This window comes from Drosophila kikkawai, chromosome X (assembly GCF_030179895.1).
Source record: "Drosophila kikkawai strain 14028-0561.14 chromosome X, DkikHiC1v2, whole genome shotgun sequence".
NCBI classification, from domain to species: domain Eukaryota; kingdom Metazoa; phylum Arthropoda; class Insecta; order Diptera; family Drosophilidae; genus Drosophila; species Drosophila kikkawai.
In genome coordinates, this window is record NC_091733.1 from 10,906,366 (window position 1) to 10,929,365 (window position 23,000).

The 23,000-nt window shown below is 41.4% G+C and overlaps 5 protein-coding genes across 8 annotated transcripts; 2 read left to right on the forward strand and 3 right to left on the reverse strand.

Moving 5' to 3' along the window:
• Window positions 1-2,684: 2,684 nt before the first annotated feature.
• Window positions 2,685-3,830, reverse strand: LOC108083360 (mpv17-like protein 2). The gene has a single exon (XM_017179103.3). The coding sequence runs from the start codon at window positions 3,521-3,523 to the stop codon at window positions 2,777-2,779; it is 747 nt and encodes a 248-aa protein (XP_017034592.1). The 5' UTR covers window positions 3,524-3,830; the 3' UTR covers window positions 2,685-2,776.
• Window positions 3,831-4,242: 412 nt separating this feature from the next.
• Ype (yippee zinc finger protein) lies at window positions 4,243-6,006 on the forward strand. Of its 2 annotated transcripts, none has more exons than XM_017179362.1 (4): window positions 4,243-4,375; window positions 4,570-4,826; window positions 4,891-5,050; window positions 5,477-6,006. In XM_017179362.1, the coding sequence occupies exons 2-4, from the start codon at window positions 4,709-4,711 to the stop codon at window positions 5,562-5,564; spliced, it is 366 nt and encodes a 121-aa protein (XP_017034851.1). In that variant the 5' UTR covers window positions 4,243-4,375; window positions 4,570-4,708; the 3' UTR covers window positions 5,565-6,006. The 2 variants fall into 2 exon arrangements, with proteins under 2 accessions (XP_017034851.1, XP_017034852.1); XM_017179363.2 differs by having other exon boundaries at window positions 4,244-4,371.
• An 8-nt stretch (window positions 6,007-6,014) lies between these two features.
• Tim9a (translocase of inner membrane 9) lies at window positions 6,015-6,664 on the reverse strand. The gene is made up of 3 exons (XM_017179364.2): window positions 6,506-6,664; window positions 6,308-6,403; window positions 6,015-6,249 (listed from the first exon to the last, which is right to left on the reverse strand). Exons 1-3 carry the CDS (start codon window positions 6,563-6,565, stop codon window positions 6,118-6,120), a joined length of 288 nt encoding a protein of 95 aa, XP_017034853.1. The 5' UTR covers window positions 6,566-6,664; the 3' UTR covers window positions 6,015-6,117.
• A 257-nt stretch (window positions 6,665-6,921) lies between these two features.
• On the forward strand, window positions 6,922-11,528 carry Rbp1-like. 2 transcript variants are annotated; one of them, XM_017179361.3, is made up of 2 exons: window positions 6,922-7,554; window positions 8,099-10,472. In XM_017179361.3, the coding sequence occupies exons 1-2, from the start codon at window positions 7,163-7,165 to the stop codon at window positions 8,442-8,444; spliced, it is 738 nt and encodes a 245-aa protein (XP_017034850.1). In that variant the 5' UTR covers window positions 6,922-7,162; the 3' UTR covers window positions 8,445-10,472. The 2 variants fall into 2 exon arrangements, with proteins under 2 accessions (XP_017034850.1, XP_041630725.1); XM_041774791.2 differs by lacking the exon at window positions 8,099-10,472 and adding an exon at window positions 11,232-11,528 and having other exon boundaries at window positions 6,934-7,554.
• Window positions 11,529-12,456: 928 nt separating this feature from the next.
• LOC108083574 (alanine aminotransferase 1) lies at window positions 12,457-22,570 on the reverse strand. Of its 2 annotated transcripts, none has more exons than XM_017179432.3 (7): window positions 22,361-22,570; window positions 18,544-18,776; window positions 18,324-18,468; window positions 14,767-14,856; window positions 14,443-14,705; window positions 13,352-14,175; window positions 12,457-13,291 (listed from the first exon to the last, which is right to left on the reverse strand). In XM_017179432.3, exons 2-7 carry the CDS (start codon window positions 18,768-18,770, stop codon window positions 13,143-13,145), a joined length of 1,698 nt encoding a protein of 565 aa, XP_017034921.1. In that variant the 5' UTR covers window positions 18,771-18,776; window positions 22,361-22,570; the 3' UTR covers window positions 12,457-13,142. The 2 variants fall into 2 exon arrangements, with proteins under 2 accessions (XP_017034921.1, XP_017034920.1); XM_017179431.3 differs by lacking the exon at window positions 22,361-22,570 and adding an exon at window positions 21,700-21,897.
• Window positions 22,571-23,000: the final 430 nt, after the last annotated feature.

Below are 23,000 nucleotides of genomic sequence, written 5' to 3' on the forward strand. Positions count from 1 at the left end.
TGCAAAATTTTATAAGGGGTTACATCATTAAAATTTTTGATTTTGATAAAAAATTGATTTTTTTTAATTTTTAAATGAAGTATGCAGATGTATTAACTGTAGAAAATCTTGCACAGAACAGTTTTCCGATTTAAAATTAATGCTCTTTTGGCCGAGTTATGATATTTTTAATTTTAGAAAAAATCAAGAAGTTTTTATTATATAAATCAGATTTTATAATACAAAATAATATTTTTCTAAGTCAAGGAATCATTTCCGACCCCATAAACCATATATATTCTTGATCAGCATTAACATGCGAATATTTCTAGACATGTCCTGAAGAAATCGATTTTTTGGCCATTTTTGCGAAATTTGATAAGGGGTAACACCATTACAATTAGCAAAAATGGCCAAAAATTTTGATTTCTTAAAATTTTAAATTTGGTATGCAGTTTTTTTAAATTAATAAAAACTAACACAAAACTGCTTTCCGAATCGAAATTAATGCATTTTTGGCTTAGCTATGATATATTTTTATTGTTACCTGCAAGGGTATACAAACTTTGGCTGGCCAAAGTTAGCTTTCTTTCTTGTTACTTTATAAAATTAACACAATTCTAAGGCTTTTCATATTTTTCTCCTTGTGTATATGAATTTTCTGCATATATTTATGTATTGTACGTATTTGTTTTCATATATCTTTGCTGCGAGACCACAAGCGGACAGACGAGCCCTGAAATCCAACCAATCCGAGAGCTCTGAGCGATGGGAGTGGATTATCTCATGGATCGCGACAGATGACGCAGTGCGTCAGCAGATATGTTTGATGGGAACATGCAAGCATTGGGAATTTGTGGAGACTTTTATGCTTTGATTCCCAATTTTGATTCGAAGCCTAGATAAAAGTCTCCTACTTACGAGAACTATCTTTCCACTACACATCACGTATACGCCATGTTAGCACAAACAAGTTGTGAAATTCAAAGTGTTATCTCATCGAAGCTTCCATTTCATTTCATTTAAACAAAATGTTTTGAAATTAAAAAGTATTTTAGAAGAGATTATAATTAATGATGCTCCTGAAGCTTCATTATTTTTAAGAACGTGACAGCTTAATCCAAATAATAATAAAACAGTTCATAAACAAATGATTTTCCTAAACTTGTTTTAGGAAAATTATACCATGAATAAAATTATTAATATAATTCTAAATAAACAGATTTTTCAGTTTCTTGGTTCTTAAATAATAATTAGAACAATTTTGGCACTTATTTCATAAATAGAACTTCGCTAAAATCAATTTAAAAGTTCCCAACACGAACTCTTAATTATATTATTATTATATTTAATTCTTAAGAAAAACGGTCTCAAACAAACAAGATTAAATCTCGCTACCTAAGCTAAAAATTAATCTTCTCAGTCAAAGAAAAAACAAAACAAAACTGGTTCGAAAAGGTACCGGGGGACTGGTATTTTTACATTTTCGTTTTTTGTTTGTGAACCGCCAGGCCAGACACAAATACATTTATGCGAAAATTAAGCAAAATCAAATAAATCGAACGCGAAATACATTGGAGTAGATGAGACAAGAGACTCGGAATTTATACGCTCGCCAAGGAACTCGATTTCGTTGCCACATGGCATTGAGACTGGGTCTTTGCTGATTCCTACCTTCATTTGTCATGGCTTTTTTTTTTTGGCAACTTTCATTATCAATGTCAAGCACGATTCTAATTAAACGCTGTTGAAATGAAAAGCAAACTCAACGAGATAAGAGCTTAGGCCTGCTGGTCATGTCATTAATGGATATGGGGAAGAATAGTATATAGTATATAAGATATATGAAAGGTATATAAAATACTATAAGTGCTGGGTGGTTTCTGGAGGAGGGATGACGTATGGTCAAAGTATTTCGGGATATGATAAGGCTGAACTAACAAAAGACAAAGAATTCTTCAACTTTATACTATGTGTTATCTAAAAAGAAGGATTATCATTTTTTACTAAAGTTTGATTCCAGACAAACCACTGGTTATCAATTCCTTTTCAAAAAGTATGTTTTATGCTTATTAAATTAATAATGATTCCAGTCAAAAGCTCATATTATTGAGAATCCTTTCAGCATTTATTTATATATCCATTTGTCACCTGTTAATTATTGCTAATTAATTTACCATAATTTACTTGCTCTCTTTGCCAATTAGCTATGAAATTAATATAGATTCCAGTTAGAATCTTTGAAAGTCAAGTCTCTCGTGAGAAATACCTCACGTGTCCCTCCCCATCTATATTTATAGCTACGTATTTTCGAGCTGTTGCCTGATTTATTTTTAATGTGCCGCAAATTCTGAAGTGGCTGCCAAGCAGAGCTTATCAGATGGAAAGAAGACGCATAAGGTGGGCCTGGCCTGGCACCCCGCCTCCAATCACCACTGACATCGCCTGTTTGCCAGCAGCCAGGCCGGTGCTGTTGCTAGAGGGAAACTCTTATCGCCATCGCACCGAGATTCTTATTCTGATGTGCGTCATCGGCAGCGAGAGATGGCACACGGGCTCGGGCTTCCTGCTGTTGCTCCCGCTTCCATTTCGATTCTTCCTGCCCGTCTGCAAGCTGGCCGGCAGGCAACTGTCCTTTATGGCAACTGGTTCTCCGTTTAAATTAACCGGAACCCAACAACCAAATAATACACACATGCCAGTGCTTGGTCTGTACAACATGGACTCGTCTATATTTACAAGGAGTTGGGCTTTGAAATAAATAGTAAAAAAAAAAGGGACAGAGAGTGGCGTGGGGCTAGGGTAGCTTCTTGAGGTGCGGATGCGACTGCTTGTGCTTCACCTTCGAGGTGAGGACATCGTAGCCAAGACTAATGATGTTGTCGTAGAAGATGCGGTAGTGGGTGGGGATCCAGTAGAAGTTGACGAACTGCGCCACCGGCCACACGGTCCACTCGGCAGCGTAGAGCTTCCAGGCCTTCTCCTTGATCTCCTCCCAAACCTCATGCTTGTCCTTCCGCTCCAGCAGGCCCAAAGTGACGAAGAAGGCCGATATGTAGATGGGCGAACAGATCAACTGGTCGAGCACAATCTTCTTGGCCACCACGCGCATGCTGCGACCGGGCATTCGCCTGTCCAGCATCTTGTACCAATAGTGACAGATCACGCCCACCGTCACACCACTAATGGCCATGTGGGCCGTGCGGGTGGACTCGAAGCGTTCGATCTCTTTGCAATAGATCTCGAAGTGTTGCTCCAGCACATCGCCCACGCAGCTGAGGGTCAGCGAGATGCCCAGGTTGGTGAAGAGCAGGAAGCGGCTGCTAAACGCAACTGTATGCAGCTCGCGCAGCTTTTGCAGGGCGCCTCCAAAGCCAATCCTGGCAGTCTCTCCAGTGCCAGCTCCAGCTCCCACTCCGGCTCCAGTTCCTGATGGTGTTCCGCTCCTCCGAGGCCAACTGATGCGCAGACTGCGCGGGCTTGAGCCGCGAACGGCGCTGGAGAGAAGCAGGCCACGGGCCGCACAGCTGCGCAACGATTGCATTGAGTCCTCAAGGCAATGTCCACCTCTCGTGTCCCGTTTGTTATTGTATTGATGTTGTTAGAAGCCCTCGGTCAGCAGCGGTCCAGCCATATTCCTCAGGTGTCCAAGGGATGCGGTTGCGGCTACAGTTGCTGTTGCGGGTTGAGGCAGTTTCGGGTGGTGTGAAATAACGGTGGTTCGGGGGTGTCCCTTTAAAAATGTACACGCATGTTCGTTTCTTTCGAATTTTGCTAAATTTTGACTTTTGAAAGGCAACTCGGACACGCAACAGCAACAACAACAACAGTAGAGAGCCGACAGCAGCAACAACAACACCTATCACGTGTAGCAATCAGCTGTTGGGCCCAGGGCTGGACGGTTTCGAGTTATCGATAGTTTTTAAGGGTACCAACAAAATTTGAATAAAATTAAAACTAGTTTGCTATGCATATCAAAAATGAATTTTCTTTTATAAGCGCCGGCGTTGGCTAAATAAAAACGCACAAATTCGTTTACAGGAATAGTTAGGGTTTTCATACATATTTATTTATTTTTAATTAAACTTTTTAATTTACTATTTGGGGTATATTTTGCATCCTTAACCATTCTTAAAATAATGTTAAGCCCGTAACTAGTGATTTAAAGTATATATATTAGTCTGAAACTCGCGTAGGAAACATTGATAGTCTAACGACATTCTTTTCTCCATCCCTAACTGTTGTGAGTTCCGATAAATATTGTATCGATATCGGAGAACACAGCGACAACCCTAGAAAGCATTCCACTGCGTTTGTTGATTTTTTTTTTGCAAGCGTCGCATTATCATCTATTTCTAAAAACCCAAATTGGTTATCTTCATCGGATTGCAAGTGCGTAAGTCAGCCAAATTACGGCCTCGATGCCACCAACTGCACTCACAAACAGCTGGAAAGGCCACCCCACTGTTGGGGCTGCCGTGCCAGTGTGATCGCAATTGTTGGTGGGAGTCCAAAACAAAAGCGCAGCAGTCAAGAGATAAGGAGGAGCGTTACAAGGCCCAAAGTAATCCCCGCATTATTCCCGCATAGGAACAAAGGAACTCGACTCCTCACACACGCGCACACCTACACCCATACACACTCACCGCCCGCACACGCACAGCACACAGGGGCAGAGCGAACGAGCGAGCGAGAGAGAGGCAGAGGTCGCAGAGCGAGAGGGAGCACAATGGGACGCATTTTTCTGGAGCATCTCGGGGGCCTCAAGCTCTTCAATTGCGCCCAGTGTCACACGAACCTGACCAATCGCAGCCAGCTGATCAGCACACGCTTCACAGGCGCCACGGGTAAGAGACATCCGCCCGCCGCCAGATTATGCAATAACTCTTTTTGACCTTGTCATTCTTCCAGGACGCGCCTATTTGTTTAAGCGCGTGGTAAACCTGACCTTCAGCAACATCCAGGAGCGGGTGATGCTCACAGGCCGCCACATGGTGCGCGATGTCATGTGCAAAAACTGCGGCGCCAAACTGGGCTGGATGTACGAGTTCGCCACGGAGGAGTCGCAAAAGTGGGTAAAGCCTGGCATCCCAAAGCCTGGAGCTCAACAATTCTGTAACTTTAAGCTGCAGTTACGCAGCAAGGCCAGTAGAATCTCTAGGAGCAGTGCCTAAAGTAAACAGTAACTAGAAAATATGACAGAAATCCAGTCAGACCAATTTCAACAAAGACATCGATGTCAAAATGTGTACAAAACTCGGCATCAAAACAAAATTTAAGCTCATTTTGCTCATTCTAAAGAAGTTATTTATCTTTAACAAGTTGTATCTGGTCTTAAAGTCGTCCGTTTTTTAAGAAACAGGCCAGTTTGTAACATTTTCATGTCTATCTGTATGTTAAGGGAGTAGAAAAGATTGCAGGTATGAAAGTTGGCTCCAGTCTTGGTCAAATTATGATGATAAGAGCGTTTACTAACTCATAACTGTATTTCCTGCAGGTACAAGGAAGGTCGCGTGATCCTTGAATACGCCCTGGTCACAGAGGCTGAGGGCTTTCAGTCAGAGGCCGCCACCACGAGTCATTGAAAGGACAAACCCATCCAGCGAATGAAAGAACCACGCATCGGCGAACCGTCTAACCGTGTGTAGCCCTAAGTATTGAGTAGCAAGCCACAGGCGATGGCTTCTGCGCATTAAACCTTAGTTTAGAGATCGCCGTAGTCAGTTCCGGGGTCCGGTTTCCGGTTGCCCGGTTTACGGAACGGAGGACTTGCTTACGGCCCTGTCTTAACGTTACTTAAACGTAGTTGTAGGCATAACTAAGTAGCACGTAAGCAGCTGCGGCACCCCCGATTCTATCATAAACTGTCCATGAGGCTGAAACGCTAAAAAGAACGAAACAAGAATAGGAAGAAGACCCTGTTCCAGTTCGCTTTCTGATCACACTTGTGTCTTTCAAACAAGATCTCTAGACCGTAATCAATCACCAATCAATCAGCAATAAAGTACCACAATTATCGAATAGCAACTCCGGGCTAACATCTTCAAATCGTCCTTTACTCAGCTATTTTGACAAATGCAGCAAAAATGCATCATCTCTCAACATTCTAAACTAGTTAGGCTAGAATTTAAAAACCATCTAAAGTTTGCCAGTCTTTTGGGCCATGGCCAGGGCATTCTCGTTGGCGATCACCTGGAACTCCTGGAAGCGCTGCGAGACGCGCTGGTTCATCTTCAGGTACTTCTCCATGCAGTTAAGCGAGCACTTGTCCTGCAAACACACACGCATGACAGACCGAATGAGTTCCAAAGATCAGGGGAGTACTCACCTCCGATTCCTTCACGACCCGTGAGGAAAAGTCTCGCACGCAGTCTGTGAAGCACATCTCGGACAGCTTATTGTAGGACATCAGGAAGTCGGAGAACTGCACAGGAGGAAATTGAGTCAAGTACAAAACCACATTCATTCATCACTTGGCCGCCGCCTTTGGGAGGAGTTCACGCGCCAAGTACTGCCGCCCACTCACCGTCTTCATCTGATCCTTGTCAAGCTGCTCCAGTGCAATTGATTCCGGGCTCTTGGCCATTTTGTGTTTCGATATTTTATTGAAGTTTCTCCAAAAATGAAATGTGCCAAAATTAATGTGCCTATATTAAATAATAGGGACAGCTGGCAGTATGACCGCCCCGCGACCGTCGATAATTCATAAGCGATATATCGCCTTTTGCAAAACATCGATTGCCTTTACCATCAATGTTTTATGGCTGGTTTTTTCCAGGATATATATGGCAGTTCTGCAATTAATGTAAAACGCAGCCCCTGTTTCTGTATAAAAACAGGTATATCCAAATTCTGATGAAAATATTTGCTATATAATTAATATCGATGTATCGATAGCTACAGCGCTGTCTTTAGCTCGAATTGCGACCATCCCTAGTTCAACGCCATCTTTTTTCCGCAAAATTTGTAAATTTTTTTCTGGCTTGGGTGTGTTCGCTGCTGCTGCGTAGAAAAACTGCAAACTCACGGGCAAGCAGCTGCCTTCCACATTGTAAAATCAAAGAGCCGGACACCAGGAGAGAACAGACTCGGCACCTGGCAGCCCGGGACGAAATCCGGACACGGGAAAGAAGGAGCGACAAGCTAGTGAAAGGAACACACAGATACACAAATTCTCAGAGAGATGCCACGCTATCGGGAATGGGACTTGGCCTGCAAGGTCTACGTGGGCAACCTGGGCTCCTCGGCCTCCAAGTACGAGATTGAGAATGCGTTCAGCAAGTACGGACCCTTGCGCAACGTGTGGGTGGCCCGCAATCCGCCCGGCTTCGCCTTCGTGGAGTTCGAGGATCGCCGCGACGCCGAGGACGCGACCCGCGGCCTGGACGGCACCCGTTGCTGTGGCACCCGCATCCGCGTCGAGATGTCCTCGGGCCGTTCTCGCGAAGGACGAGGCGGTGGCGGCGGCGGTGGTGGCGGAGGCGGAGGAGGTGGCGGCGGAGCGCGAGGCGGAGGCGGCGGAGGAGCCCGTGCTGGCGGCGGAACTCGAGCTGGCGATGGCGGCGGACGCTATAGGTGAGTACCGGGGGAATTATGAATCATATTTGCATTCATATATGCGGAAAAAATACGTATATATTTGATCTGTCGTGTGTGTATGCATGAGAAAAATCGATTCGCGTATACATACGAAAGCGGGGCCAGCAAAATTACACACACACATATACACATAAACATGCACACACATACCCACACCCACACAGGCAGTAGTATGCGCGCGCGTCCAAGACTGTGGGCACACGGACAGTGGTGTCCACACACAGTCGAGGGCAAATGCTAGGCTTGATACGAATAATTCGGTCGATTTTTGGTCAATTCAAACCATTTCAATGCGCTTTCTCATCAATTTTCATTTCGCACCAAAAGCCAAAGGAAATTCAATAAAAAAAGAAAAACATAGAAACAAAAACCGTAGAGCGTACAAGATGATAATAGAGTTGTAGAGAAAAAAACCTTTTGTTTGTTGTGTTTTTAGCGAAAAAAAAACTTTTCAAAAATATATAAAGTAAAACGAACGCTTGGAGCCAATTTTAATGTGGTCTCACCAATCATTTTGCAGGATAAAGTCTTCTTCTTCTACTACAACAAGCACAACAACAATAAGAACAACAACAACAGCTACTACTACTACTACTAGAACTTCTACTACTCCTCTTCCTTCAACAACAAGAACAACAGCTACTACAAGAACAACTTCACGTCTCACCACTACTACTACTATTACTACCACCACCAGTACAACTGCAGATCCTGCTCCTCCTATTACACACATTTCACCAACACCAAAACCACCAACAAAGCCATGTGTAGTCATGTTTTCAACAACCAACAACAACTACAACTGCAGACGCAACTCGTTGTGTGGCTTTGGTCAGATATTCAACAAGTTCGATATATTTCGCTGACCACACAACACCAGAACCCATCACCAAACGACCGAAACCGCAACACTATGTTACAACAACACAACAAGTCCAACACCAAATACCCCACACCTTGAGCTCCGAATCAGCAATCAGCAATCATCACAGCTCAGCTCGGCAACGTCTCCAGCTCTGCAACTACTACTACCCAGAATAGAGCACCCACATCACACACACAAACACACTCGCATCATTCATTAGTCCCCCTGTTGAATTGGTCTGTCCAGAACCATTATTTCTTACCCCGCGGAGGGAGTCTACACTCGCAGGGATGCATAATAATCAACGAAACAGCACAATGCAGCGCCAGATTTTGAAATCTATTTTTAGTACTGAACTTTGTCTCGCTTTGCTTGGCCAACTGACAAATGTTTCATAAGCGCAAAATTGTATGCAGATCGTTTTTAATTAGCCGTTGGTTGATAGCCTAAAAAAACAACACTTGGTCAAGTTCTCGAAAAGTTAAATATTTTCTGCAAAAAATCCATATTTAAAATTGATAAGTATTCAAATTAATAGGTTAAAGGTTAGTGGTGATTTGTAATGAATATTTTAATAGCTGAAGGATCATTATGCATTTTAGAGTCTAGAGAACCTTCATCCTTAACCTTTCCCCATCTTCAGGCTTCAAGAAAATACAAGCCTTAAAGTCACACAATCAACAATCTGCCATTAAGAACACTAATCACCAAAAGATCAACTGCGTCCTCAACATCGGCGGCAACAGAGCAACTCCATAACCGTACCGGCCAAACTCCATCAAGAATCTAACTCCAAATCTCTGCATACTCATATATGTATAACTATATATAGAATATATATTTATACATTCACCACTTGAGCAACGCTTCAATATGTCAACTTCCAACGCCTCCAAGATCTTCGGCTGTGTCTTCCTGCTGACTCGATATCGAAGCCAGTCTGCTACTTCTCCGTCCATCGACTCTCTTCCGTCCCCAACAAAACAACCAACCAAACCACCAAACAACCAACCAACCAACCACCTCATCACTCGTCATCTCTAGTGCAGCTACAGCATCAGCAACCAGCTTCAGCTACGGCTACCAGAACAACAGCAACAACAGCTACTCCAGTCCAACAGCAGGCAGGCAGCCTTCAGGCAGGAACCAGCAATAGTGTTGGACGGAACTCAATCCTCTGGGCTTTGGTTCCGCCGTAGATCTCTTGTTGGTTCCACCGCACCCAGTAGTTGCACCTTTCCCTTGAAATCAATCAAGATTGAGGATGCTTTTACGCTAATATACCTTCAATCACAGCAAGTATGAAACCTTTCGCAGCCCCCGTTTGCTCCTTTATTGCGCCCCAAACAAAACCAAAAAAACATAAAAAATGAAAGAAAACGGGCAAACGAAACGAAAACGTATCGTAATCGTAAACGTCTCTAACCAAAATAGTTTGTTATTTTTTCTTATTATGGTTTCTGCTAATATTTTTTTGTCTTTCGTTCTTGTATCCTAACACCTACTGAGATAATGTTGTTCAAGCTAACTGTCTGCTCTGTATAGTCTATATATATACTAAACAGTGTATATATACTTATGTACTACTTGTTTGTGCATTGACTCAAAGTCTGACTCTTCACCAACGAACCAATTAAGCAAAGAACCAACCGACCGACCAACCAACCGACCCACCAAGCACCAGAATCAGCAGCAGGCAGGGCCCTCTTCAAGACTTCGTTTCCGTCTTCATCTCAAGCTCCAAGTCTCTCCACAACGCGCGGATGGTAGGAGCACCACTGACCACCAACCACAACCACAATTACAACCACCAACCTGCTCCCTTCTTGCTGCTAACTGATGCTTCCCCACAACTGCTTCTTCATCTCCGACCCTCGTTCTTCAGCTGCTGCAACTGCAAGAATGCGGAATGAAACAGAGATCAGAAAGAGTCACCAAATATTCACATAAAAAAACAAAATAAATAAATAAAAAACTACACACACCAACCAAAAACCACCAACAGCCACAATGAACACCACCTTAGTCACAGTCAATCAGCTCAGAATATCAACTCAGTATCAGTATCGTATCAACTGTCCAAACTACAACTCAACAACAACCTACTATTACTACAACAACTCAACTCAACTACTACAACTCAACAACAAGAACAACAACAACAGTCTTCTCAGTCTGCTCTGCTCATCAACCAACTAAGCAACCAACCAACCAACCAACCAATCAGCCAACCAATCAACCAACCACCACCAACCAACCAACCACCACCAACTACTTTATGTAAATGTCACACCAACGCTTTCGTAAACGGGGCCAAAAAAGATCCGAAAAAATAAGATCAGCTCAAAAACTCCACCACCTTCAAGCACCTTCAGCCAGCCTTCACCAAAAGTAAAATCAAACAAAAAAAAAAAAAACAGCCAGCTCTCCGCTCTCAGCTCTCAGCTCCGCTCAGCTCAGCTCCAAAATCAGCTCCGATCCGTATCCGATCCGCCAGATCCGTCAGCCCAGCCCAGCTCAGTTCAAGTTGTGTGTTGTTTGATCGAGGCTCTCTCAACTTTACGTATCTTAAGGAATTGTTACTTTACTACACCGCCTTGATAAGTTAATTGTCAGTGCAAAATCTATTTAATTTGTATTTCTCTCTCTCTCTCTCTCTCTCTCTCTCTCTCTCTCTTTCTCTTCTCCCTATCCCCTATCTTTCTCTGGTTCCTGCCCGTGTGCGTTGCGAATTTGTTTTTTCCATCGCCGCCACCACCTCGTCCCACGTCCCCCCGTCTCATTACAGATCCCGATCACCAAGGCGCTCAAGGACACGCAGCCGTAGCTTTTCGCGCGATCGTCGCAGCCGCTCTGACTCGAGGGATCGCCACTAGATGAGGCCGCAGAGGAAGACCGATCTGGACTATACACTCACATATATCTATACATATAGAGACACACAAACACACACACACACCCACTACTTACTGACCCACAGAGTTGCGACCAACTCGTAGAGCCACAAAAGATTCCTTGGTTTAAGTAAAAAGTAAAAAAAAAAAAAAAATTAAATATCGTCCTTGGCCCCGCCCACGTCCCAGAAGCCGAACCAGCACACAGCCCAGAATCCAGCACCCAGAACGCATAGCCCAGCCCAGCCAGCCGCCTCCTGCGATGTGGACGGGTCGCAAGTATAGCCACTGTACCGTACGGTGCATATTGGTATTTAGCCTTTAAGACTTTGGTAGACTTTAATTCAGCAAAAAAATAATAAGCAAAGGAGAGTGCAGCATACAACCAACCATCACAGAAACACACAAAGAGCGCAGCTACAGGCGGATGAGCAAGTGCATCGGTGGAGGTAACATCAAAGGACACGCATTCTAAACTCCCGTTTGTTTTTCCTCCAAATCTGTCGCCACACAAAATGTTTAAGCAAAGAGAATGAAAAGAGAAATGGATAAAAGAAAGCGTAAGAATTTTCTATGTATACACGTATGTATATATAAATATTGATGAAAGTGCAAGTATTTAAGTGAAGAGAGGATCAATAAATTGAACATAATTTAAAACCAAATTTTACGACTTGTTTTGTAATTACTTTTTTGTTCAAACGGGAGAATTGAAGAAGTTCTTGGGGATTCTTTTAAATGGAGGAAAAAGTAAGAAGCTTTAGAGGCGTCTGTTTTTGCAAGTTTTTCCAAAACAGCTCTTATGACTTTGCAATTTGAATTTTGTACCAGTTATTGAGTAAAGTATGAAGTATTTTTCTATTTTTTTTTAAAGTTGAAATAAAGTAAAATGTTTCAGATCTGTGGATCTAACTTTGTAACGAGATGGAATATCGAAAAATCCATGTAAAACACTTGTAGAACATAAGTCATGGAACCGAAAGGCTAGTCATCACTGGCGCATTTTGATATTGATGTCCTGAGCAGTATTTCCTTCGATTATTCCTTGTAATCTCACCACTGAAGGATATTAGCTGATGCTCGTTCTCTCCCCTGTTGAAAAGTCAACTCACATGTACATTAAGTATTTAACAATATGTATTTATTTCGTATATTTTCCATCGTTTTTCTTTAAATCTTTTCTGTAACATTAGTAATGACGAAAGGACACAACACATCAAATGTTCTTCGTGATCGATTCGGGTTAAGCGCATGCATGGCTAAATATGTGTATGTGTGGATAAACATGTATACGTATATATGTAAAGCAAATATAACTTTCGTCTAGAACAATATCAGAATTTTGGGCCAAAAGTAAACAAAAAGCTTACTTTTTTGGCTCCAACAAAATTATTGTCACTTCGCCGCCAGAGGCTTCAACGCGTCTGCCGGGGAATCCATTCAATTCAATCAAGATCAAGGACTACACATAAATGTATATATAGTAGGTATATAGTTTACGAAAATTAAACACTTGGGTTAATTGCTAACTGGAGACAGGGGCTAAAACCTGCGCAGGATACGTACAACTCAGGGGGATTCATACAAGTTAACATACATACATATGTATATTTCGTGAATAAAGTAAATCAAAGCACAGTAGAATTCAGTATGGCGAAATATTTAAGTTAAGACACGATAACAGAGTAAAAAAAAAACGAATAAAAAATATTTTTATTTTAAAAGCTAACACAGCAGGCGGGGGCCGGAAGAGGGATGCGAGACGGGGGCGTGGCGCAGGGAATAGCGAATGGGAGGGCCGTCGTCTACTTGTACTTCTTCATGAACTCGGTGTGGAACACGCGGAACTTCTCCATCATCAGCTTCAGCTTGTCCGTCTGCGGCAGGATCGTGCTGCGGAAGTGATAGGTGCCGGGCTTCTGACCAAATCCGCTGCCAGGAACAATGCAGATGCCTGTTTTGGGAGAGCGTTTTAAAATTTAAGACTCTTGGGTAACCATTTGCCACCACTCACCGCTCGTCTCAAGCAACTCAAATGCGTAGAAAACATCGGGGGCCATGCCCTTGGCCTTGGCCGCCTCGATGGCCTTGGGCGGGATCACGACCTGCGGGAATACATACATGGCACCCTGCACGGGGTTCACCTTGTAGCCCTCGAAGCTGTTCAACGCCTTGTGGACGAGCTCGGCGCGCTCCTTCAGCGCGGCCAGGATGCTGTCGCGCTCCTTCTTGTACAGATCGTAGGAGGGTTCACCGGGCGTCGGTGGGTTGACCAGCGCACTGACCGCCACCTGGCCGGCCGTGGTGCTGCACAGTGCCGCCGTAATTGACTTGGTCAGCATGGCCTTGACCTTGGGATCGAGGTTGAGCACCTCCATGTAGCCGCCGCGAATGCCGCACTCACCCAGGTAGCCCTTCGAGGTGGACAGGAAGCTGACCAGCTCCTGGCTGCGATACGGCTCGCCCATTTCGTAGGCCACCTTCTTGAAGGACCAGAACTTGGAGTTCTTGTCGTAGACATTGTCCTGGTACACCTCATCGGCGAGAATCAGCACCTGGTTCTCGTGAGCGAACTTAATGATCTCCTCGATATTCTCGCGGGTGAGCACCTGACCGGTGGGATTACCAGGATTGATAACAACCAGAGCACGGGGATTGCAGGTCTTCTTAGCCTCATCAAAGGATCGCTGCAGTTCGGCCTTGCTCAGGCTCCAGCCGGTCTCCTCCTCCAGATAGTAGTCGACCTTGGTCATGCCGTACTCGGAAATGGTGGCCGAGTACAGGGGGTACTGGGGAATGGGCACCATTACGCCAGGTGGCTTGCCGCCCACCTCGGAGCTGAAAGGGAAGAGTGTAAACTTGAAGTAAGTATTTGTGGGAAAGTTTGCAGGGTAACTGATGATATTTATCCCTGTCTGGGAAGTGGATTTATGATAAGCCTTCTGGAACAGACCTCTTCTAAAATCCCTCAACATTTAATGAGGCTTCTAAAAAAGTTTATTATCAGCATGCTACTTTTTAGAACTTGCCAGATAGGATAGCTCCCAAAAATTCCCCTTATCTTTCACCTAATTTCCGGATTTGTTTTGGCTTTGCTTTGCTTACTTGATCATGGCCAGAATGGTCTTGATGCCGGGAGAGGCGCCCGCGGTGAGGTAGATGTTCTGCCAATCGCTGGGAATGCCGCCATCGCGCTTCTCAATATATTTGGTCACCTGGCGACGAACCACTTCAAGGCCGGCAGAGTCGGTGTAGGAACCCACCGACTGTCCCTGGCAGCCATCCAAGATGGCACAGGCACGCTTTTTAACATCTTCGGGATACTCGGGCGAGTCGAGCAGACGCTTCTCAAAAGTCAGAGCCATCAGCTTTAAAGGGATTCGTATTTTAGTTTAGTTTACATTCAGGAAATGGACAACATTCACTCACCTGACGCAGGAACGTCACGGGCTCCTGGCCCATGGCATGGCAATCTCCGATGTTGGCACGGATCACCTGGTCGAACGGCTTCTTCACGCCCTGTAATCAAATTCAATTGGAACGGCAACGAAATTACACATTGTTTGCTGGCTGCTCAAATTGAATTATAATTATAATTATAATTATAATTATAATTATGGTAGGGCGATGGCGTATCAAATGAGCTTTTAATTTGCAGGTGGGTGAGTGGTTTCTCAAAGCAAATTAGGAAATTAGAGTACTCGACCGTCTGGAATATTTGATTTGATCAGTAATCACTCTAAGAGGGCTAAGTAAATCGATGAAAGTGCACTTTGCAATTCATTTTTTATCGGATCAAAGAAACGTTAGTTGTAATCGAAGAAAATGAGCTTAGAAAATTAGGTAATTGAAAGAAAATTAGCTTAGGAAGTTAGTGGTAAAGAAGCGAATGCAAACACTATTAAAAATGCAGTTTGAGGGCTCTACTTAACTCGGCTTACTTAGCTACTTAAATTTAAAGGAAATAGCTCCGTAAAACGTGTCCTTACAAGGCACTGCATGTTAAAAGCAGGAAAAACTTGGAGAAAAGACCTAGAACTAAACTAGACATGAACCACACCCTAAGAAATCTCTGTAATCTGTAAAGCTTTACAAAGTTAATCAAGCAACAGAAAGAGGATAATGGTAAGCAACTATGACACCTACATATATATGTAGGTCTTAACCTAACCCTAAAGCAAAAGAGGATAATGTATTGTATTATTATGCGACTCACAAAGGTCTTGACCCATATCAAAGTGGACTCAGTGCACCCAATTATCCACGCTATCCAGGCACGAACACAGAATAATTGACTGTGGAAAATGTCATCAAAGTGACACACAATTTGCAGGGCACACACACACACACATGCAAGCTGCATTCATTAAAGAGCCGGGCGGCTTCTCGGGTTCCAAACACATTTACCAAGCTCGAATGGGCAATTTACCGCATAATGTCCCACTTGACAGGGGAGGAGGAGGTTCCCCTGTCTCTGGATACTGTTTAATAAATGGAAATTGCTACAGCATGTAAGTGAGCTTTGTTGAAGTGACGTCAATGTAATGTAACTATTGGGAAAATCAAGGAATTCGCACGGTTCTGAATGTGGGGTATTTATTGCTCCGGATTCTTCGCCAATTTCTACCCAGTGTAAACGTGCCTCGCCACCTTATCGAACCTTGTTAATTATTTTCATTTTTAATTTCGAAAATAGCTGATAAAAGCGTTGCCAAGTAGGGGCGAATGGATTGCACCTACCTACTATAATATACCTTTACATATATATATTTAAACAATCGCCTTTGTGTGTGTTTGTTTGGAATATGGAAATATCTATATAGAAATCTCGCTCTATGGCACCAGAGACTGCACCTCATTTGTTTTGATCGCAGCTGTGCGCACTTTTAGAATCGATTTAGACTCTCTCTGGCATATTTTCCACCTCGCCCTTCCAATCAATTTGCACTTGACTTGCTGTAAACAAACTTTTTCTGGTGCTAAGTGGTAGTATAATTGATAAGTACCTATATACAAGGGGGAATATAACCGCAGGTAATCATATACTGGTATATAAAGGCGTTGCCAAGTCTGACATTATCGCAATAACGAGGTCGAGAACAATAATAATAGTAATAATAATATTAACGATTTACTCTGCATGCTCTCATAAATTTTGTAAATGATTAAAGTTGGAAGTTAAGGCCTTGAAGAAGACGTCACTCTAAGAATCTCTCTTTATTTGATTTCAATCACAAAAGGTGAAATAAATGCATTTGATAAGCAAATGTCTGCTGCTGTCAGATGATCTGCTTTTTGGCCAAGTGCCAAGGCTCCAAGTGGATTCCGAGTGGAGGAATTTGATAAAACGTAAAAAGGCAAAAACAAGAGTCAGTGGGGCGGAAAAGGAAATCAAACGCAGCGGGAAAAACGGCGGGAAACCAAGGAATCAAAATGTGCTGTCTACAGAATTTGAGTTTACCAATGTACAGACATATATTACAAGTAAATTTGTATAAACACTGAGACGACGAAGACAGGTCAACAAAGTTCGAAGAGAACATTGTGGAAAAATGTGGAAAAATCCAGAGAAAAGCGTGCGTGTGTACCATACATTTCCCTAGCTCATGCGCATATTGCTTTTTCCTTTGTTATTATGATTTCCCACGTTTCGCTCGATGATAACAGGCAGCATCCTAGCCACCCTCCTTCCAGCCCCCCCAATTTTTGCACTTATGTAAGCCAAGTTGAAGGTCGTTCAGTGAACTTGAAATTGGGCAACTGAGAGCCACAACTCGTTGATGGCTTCAATTGAGGGGCCATCGGCCAAGAAAGGCAATTTACACTAATTAGAAGCGGCTATGGGCTATATACATACTTATATATTAGCAATTAAAACCATGACTCGCTGCGGAATAAAACTCGGCTTTTTGAGCTTATAGTAGAGCTCGAGTAAATGCGGTTCTTGGGCCAACTGCCTGGGGACAAATCATTCACTAATTAATGAGTTTATTGTCTTGTTTTTCGCCTTTCGGCGCTTTTCTTTGCCTGCTGATATTATAAAGAATATATTTCGGTTTTTTCTAGATAAGTCTTCGATTGTTTTATGGCACCCAAAAAGAGATTACATTTGTTATCTTAACTTTTGGCTTTCCAGAGCTTTGCCTCTTAGTTATTATTCTATACTTTTTCATACTACAATTTTTTCTTTTTTTTTCTGTTTTTAAGCTAGCAAAGAAACGAATACTAATACTAATAAACGCATTTTATGGTATTATTGTTGCATTTTTTTAAGTGGATCCTGAACATTCTATTTGTAAAAAATATAATTTAAATGTTATAAATTCTATAAAATATTATGTTATATTTTATTATTTATTTTTTAAAACATTCCAATACAAATTAAGACTTTAAAATGTTAAGAGTCTCAGATTTACAATATAAGGGCAAGTAAATATAATTTGAAACCTTTGAAGACTGTGTCAGAAAAAAAGAAAATTTGAAATTGAAAAAGAAATTGGAAATAAAAAGGGAAAATAAACAAAGACCCCAAGTGGAAACTTATTTCATATGATTTCTGCTTTGTTTCTGTTTCCGAAACAGATGTTATCGCAAAAAATGTAAACACAAAACTGTATATTTACGGTTAATTTAGTTTTTTCCTCATGCCTGTTACCTCGATTTTTTAAAAGCAACAGGTGTCCTTGGAGTAAGAGAGTGCAAAGGCAAGGTGAATGATTCCCCGCAGCGTTCTCGCCTCGGCGAATTGGGGCGTAAAGAAAAGGGCGGCAAAGCGAGGCAGTAACACACACACATACAAACAACACATCAAAAACAAACACAAACACAGCGGGAGCGACACAGACACGCCATGGGAATAATGTTGTAGCGTGCTTAGACATTAAATGCGGGCTTTGCCATTAAATTTGACGAATCAAAAAGGGGAACAAATGGCGTCGCATTTAGCGCCGCGCCGCTTCCTTTTATAACTCTCACTTCCAACTCACCTTTTCCAGTTCCTTTTCGATTTCACCGGCGCGAATCACCAGCGGACCGCGCACCGCATACTCCATGGCAATGAAGTTGGGGTTAATGTTGTCCAAGGACAGCGATTTCTCGGACGACGGCATTCTGTGGCTGGTGGAGAACGAACTGTGACGGAAAGTGGCAAGAGGAGTTTCTTTCTTAGCTTAAGTTTTTACTAAATTCATTCACTCGCGAGCTTACCGATGGACGTCTAACGGTTGAATGGCGGCGCTGCCGCTTTGGCCGCTGCTTCTGTTCGACGTAGTCGCTGCTGCCAGCGTCGTTTTCGCCGCGCGGCGATTTCCATTGTTGTTGCTGCTGAGGAACGATTTCCAGCGGCGAATGACGTGCTGTTGCTGCTGCCGCTGCTGCTGCTGCAGAGCCGCAGACATTGTGGCAGCGGCGGGCTTAATTAGCATGCGACTCATTTTTGGCTGCAAGTAGAAGTAATTAATTAGTTAGCACAAGCAAAAGCACACACGTCGCTTAAAGACCCAGCGCGAAACTGGAAGAAGAAGAAGAAGAGACTCAAACACACACACACACGCGTAACCGCCCTCAAAAATCAGGGGTGTTTGCCGTATAAGAGTAGAGCAAACTTATAAGAGCGGCGAATTGAGCGCGCAGCTGTTATCAGTGAGGCCTTTAGGGCTTATCAAAGAGGAAAGTCCGCTATCAGTAACATATTTAGGGCTCATCAATGGAAATTCGCGTGGTTCGATTACCTATATAAACGCATAAAGTTGTGGAAATATATGTACATATTTACGATTGCAAGCAGGTTGTTTGGAAATCAGACTTTTAAATTTGCCGCGCCATTACTGATGCTGCGGCGAATGTGCATTTAGACGGGACACAAACCCAAACTGCATTTGGGCGGGCAATTTAAAAGTGAATTCGCTGTACAATTTAATTAGTTTGTTTTAAATAGGAAAAATATTCCCTGACATAAAATATTACATTTCTGAATAAAATACAAGCAACACTTGAAAAAGTAGCAAATAACAGTGAGTTTAGTTGGTTATCTTTCGCCGAATTGCTGCTTATCGCCATGGAAGTTTTATTTTTCAGGGGCAATCTACGGATTTTTCGGGTATTTACTCTTGTGAATTATGTGTACATATGCGAGTTAATAGCTCTATTTGTTCCTTATTTTGGGCATTTACTACGACACTATGTTTATATAGGATTTAAGAGCTGTATTTGAACTCATTACTGGCGCGGCTTTGGAATGCTTGTACTTTTGACTTTGAGCCAGAACGCTTATCAGTGACGTCCCGAGTCTGAGCTTATTCCGGCACATCTCTGAATCAAATAAAACTACAGCCTCTGCTTCATGCTCTTCACAATTTTGCACTTTGAATTGCTACAATTGCGTAATGCAAAAAAAAAAAAAAAAAATACAAATAAAAAAGCAGACAAAGAATCGTTTGGAAGACATGACAATGACCAGAGAGATATACCTGAAATATATATACTACATATAGTACACACAGTAAATGTGCCTGCGTTAGCACTAAAATCAAGCGTCAATCAGTCGAGCAGATTGTTTGCTTTCTTTTTAGCGACAGCGAATTTTTTGAAATTAAAAATCGTAAAAAACATATGGATATACATACAGTTTAAATATATATATATACAGATCAGCGTTTTTATTTATTCTAAGCCAAGCCCAACACGTTTTGAAGAATTTATGTTTGTATTTATATTCCTTTCAAAACCGGTTGCGGATTTCATAAATAGGCAACAAAAAAGGGGGGAAACCTAATTTGGGAGAACACAAACTACAGTGATCACTCCCTAAAGGTATTACAATCCACAAAACTTTTCTTTTGAATAATTATAAGCTTTTTCTGGCGTATCTTATTATTTTTAATACAAAATTACATATTAAAGTATATAATTTTGTATATAAACCTTATACTAAAGTCTTTAGCGTGTTTCTTATTTTAATATTTATTTATTTAAGTTTATTATTAACCAAATTAAAGTATAAATATTATAAAATCATTAAGTTTTTTATGAAAACTAATTGTTGAATTTAAATAATTAAAATAAATTACTTTTTAGTTTTAAGAAGCTTTACTTTACTTTAACAAATATTAGAGGAATTTATTTTTAAGCCACAAAAAAAAAAATTCGTAATATATTTATTAAATATATGTTGTAGTTATTATATACAAATTATGAATTTTAATAATTTATAAATGATGATACAAATATTTTACATTTTTAGTTTTAAAAGCAAAGGAAAATCGGAAAGATTTTTAATTTTTAATTATTCAATTTATAATATTTTGTAAAAAAAAAAGTACAAATAAAACAGTGCCGTAACAATTTGTATATTTATTAATTTTAACATTTGTTTTAAATTTAGGTAAAAATTCTATATGTTGTTTCTTTGGATTTTCATGGTGCACAGATTGCTGGCAGTCACTGTGCCCGCCGCTGCTTTTGCGATTTTCTGATTTGTTTTGACAACAAACATAATTATGCAACATTACCCCTAAAAAAAAGTGAGTATTATGTGCACTTTGCACCTTGATTACCCTCCCAGCTAGTTAGACCACCACGGGACCCTAATCGGACGCTGCTGCATACACAATCCCAACTGGATAAGATATAGCGAGCGAAACTCTCTGATAAGCAACTGGAAACTAATTAAAAGTACCGTAAGTCGAGTAGGGAGCACTGAGAGGTATTCATTTATAAATAATTATATATTTATTTTATGGCTGAACGTCAGCAAATTATATTACAACTTGATTGACACGTAGAGGGTGCAAATAAACAAAAACAAAAATAAAGGGAAACAAATTAGAGGGGAAAACGGGGGCCGATTGGCGTTTTGTGCTAATTGGTTTGCTAAACAGCTGTTAACGCCACACGCACACAAACACAAAAAAGAAAGAAGAAAAAAATTAACCGCAGCGGAGAAGCAACAATTTAGCGGCTTTTGTGGGAGAAACACGCAATTCAATTAAAGAAACACGCAAAACGATAAACAAATCTGAGGTACTACACCGTTTTTTAGGTTCCCTTGATTTTTTTTTGGGCGCACAAATCACTTTCACTGTCACTTCCTTGCTGCTCTGCTCCCAATTAGAATTTCGCGGCCATGTGTGTGTGCTTACACGCACGTGTATATGTAGTTCAAGAGCAGAAAACAACGGTGTTTTTGCCTCAATCGATTTTTCGCTGCACTTTTTACCTTGATGCGGGTGGGGGAAAGAGGATTTGTTGCCAAGGGGGGGTTGGGCAATTATCTAACGGCGTTTGTTGTGATCCCAAGTCCACGAGTGTGTGTGTGTGTCAGCCATAAACTTATTAATAAACTTATCTACACCATATATATACCTAATAATGTGTGCGCTAGGGTGCGTGTGTGCGGGTGTATGTTTGCTTTTGCTGTTCCCGGTCAGTTGTTCCAATCAGAATCGGAATCACAAAATCAAAGCTCCTTGGCCGCTAGCCGCAATTAAACAACTGAAAACTGAAACGGCGACCGAAACAGAAGCAGCTGAAGTGCTGGCAAATGTTTTTCTCAGCAGCGTCGCGGCGCGCCACCTCTAGTTGTTGTCGCAAAATATATACTGTATGTATGTATATATGTATATATACCACAACTATATGTTTGCTTTTGTTGCAACGGCGAAGTCACGGCGAAAGAGCGGCAAGCGATTACGTTTGAAAAACAATTATCATGTCTGCAGCCCTGGCATCACTGAGCAGCTTTTTCGATAGGCAGCGATAGATCGATAGATGTGCATTAGCGCGCGCATTTTGCTGCCCTGGACAGCAAATCAAACATTTTTAGATGATTTGATCGAAGAGCCATTGATCCGATTGATAGGAAGGACGGGGGCGGAATGAAGCAGGTGCAGCGGAGTACCTATCAAATTTTAAGGTTTTATTCATTCAAAAATATTTATTTAAATAATTAATTAATTAATTATTATTATTAATTTTCCATGCTTTTCCCCCCTTATATCCTCATCAACCTTGCTTTATAACTCACTTATTTAGATGAATGTCCAGAAAATGGCCGATCTTCCGTACGGAGAGGGTGTTATGTCGCGTAATAAATCCTTTGCATACCCAAATATGCAAAATATATAGAAAATTTTGCAAGATATGGTACTTAACATACAATTTAGCTACATTTCGGAAACTCAAAAGCTCGTGTCTGGTCCTTAAAAAACATATTTTAGACATTTGTATTGACTTTTTACACTATGCCTGCGAAGATTTACAAAAATAGCAACAAAACCATAGTTTATAGGGTCAATAATGACAAAAATGACAGCGTTGCAAACTTTTGACAAAATTTATAAAAACCTGCAAGGTTAATATAATATTTAATAATTATTATCTTCTATCATACATTTAAATTACACAATTAGAAATATAATATAAACATATAAACAATTCTTCCTTACAGAAGTGTAGAGCATTTTTATGGAAATCGAATCCTTTTGACCGTTTTTTTAATATTTTAACAAAAATTATGGTTTCTATATTTTCAACAATTGATTATTAATGTATGCAGTGATTTACTCAAAGTTCCAAGATTTAATTTTAAAATCATAGATCATAGATTCCCTATAAATATAAAAATAATAATAGAAAAACCTTTATATTTATATTATTTTATTTTA

What these genes read in the sequence shown, in the direction of transcription:
- Ype (XM_017179362.1), top strand. Translation starts at nt 4,709, where the DNA reads ATGGGACGCATTTTTCTGGAGCATCTCGGGGGCCTCAAGCTCTTCAAT. An exon ending in ACGCTTCACAGGCGCCACGG is followed by an intron (nt 4,827 to 4,890) that starts GTAAGAGACATC and finishes TCATTCTTCCAG; the next exon opens with GACGCGCCTATTTGTTTAAG. An exon ending in GCCACGGAGGAGTCGCAAAA is followed by an intron (nt 5,051 to 5,476) that starts GTGGGTAAAGCC and finishes TATTTCCTGCAG; the next exon opens with GTACAAGGAAGGTCGCGTGA.
- LOC108083360 (XM_017179103.3), bottom strand. Translation starts at nt 3,523, where the DNA reads ATGCAATCGTTGCGCAGCTGTGCGGCCCGTGGCCTGCTTCTCTCCAGC.
- LOC108083574 (XM_017179432.3), bottom strand. Translation starts at nt 18,770, where the DNA reads ATGAGTCGCATGCTAATTAAGCCCGCCGCTGCCACAATGTCTGCGGCT. An exon ending in CCGTGACGTTCCTGCGTCAG is followed by an intron (nt 14,706 to 14,766) that starts GTGAGTGAATGT and finishes ATCCCTTTAAAG; the next exon opens with CTGATGGCTCTGACTTTTGA. An exon ending in ACCATTCTGGCCATGATCAA is followed by an intron (nt 14,176 to 14,442) that starts GTAAGCAAAGCA and finishes CTTCCCTTTCAG; the next exon opens with CTCCGAGGTGGGCGGCAAGC.
- Rbp1-like (XM_017179361.3), top strand. Translation starts at nt 7,163, where the DNA reads ATGCCACGCTATCGGGAATGGGACTTGGCCTGCAAGGTCTACGTGGGC. An exon ending in GATGGCGGCGGACGCTATAG is followed by an intron (nt 7,555 to 8,098) that starts GTGAGTACCGGG and finishes ATCATTTTGCAG; the next exon opens with GATAAAGTCTTCTTCTTCTA.
- Tim9a (XM_017179364.2), bottom strand. Translation starts at nt 6,565, where the DNA reads ATGGCCAAGAGCCCGGAATCAATTGCACTGGAGCAGCTTGACAAGGAT. An exon ending in ACAAGGATCAGATGAAGACG is followed by an intron (nt 6,404 to 6,505) that starts GTGAGTGGGCGG and finishes CCTCCTGTGCAG; the next exon opens with TTCTCCGACTTCCTGATGTC. An exon ending in GGGTCGTGAAGGAATCGGAG is followed by an intron (nt 6,250 to 6,307) that starts GTGAGTACTCCC and finishes GTGTGTTTGCAG; the next exon opens with GACAAGTGCTCGCTTAACTG.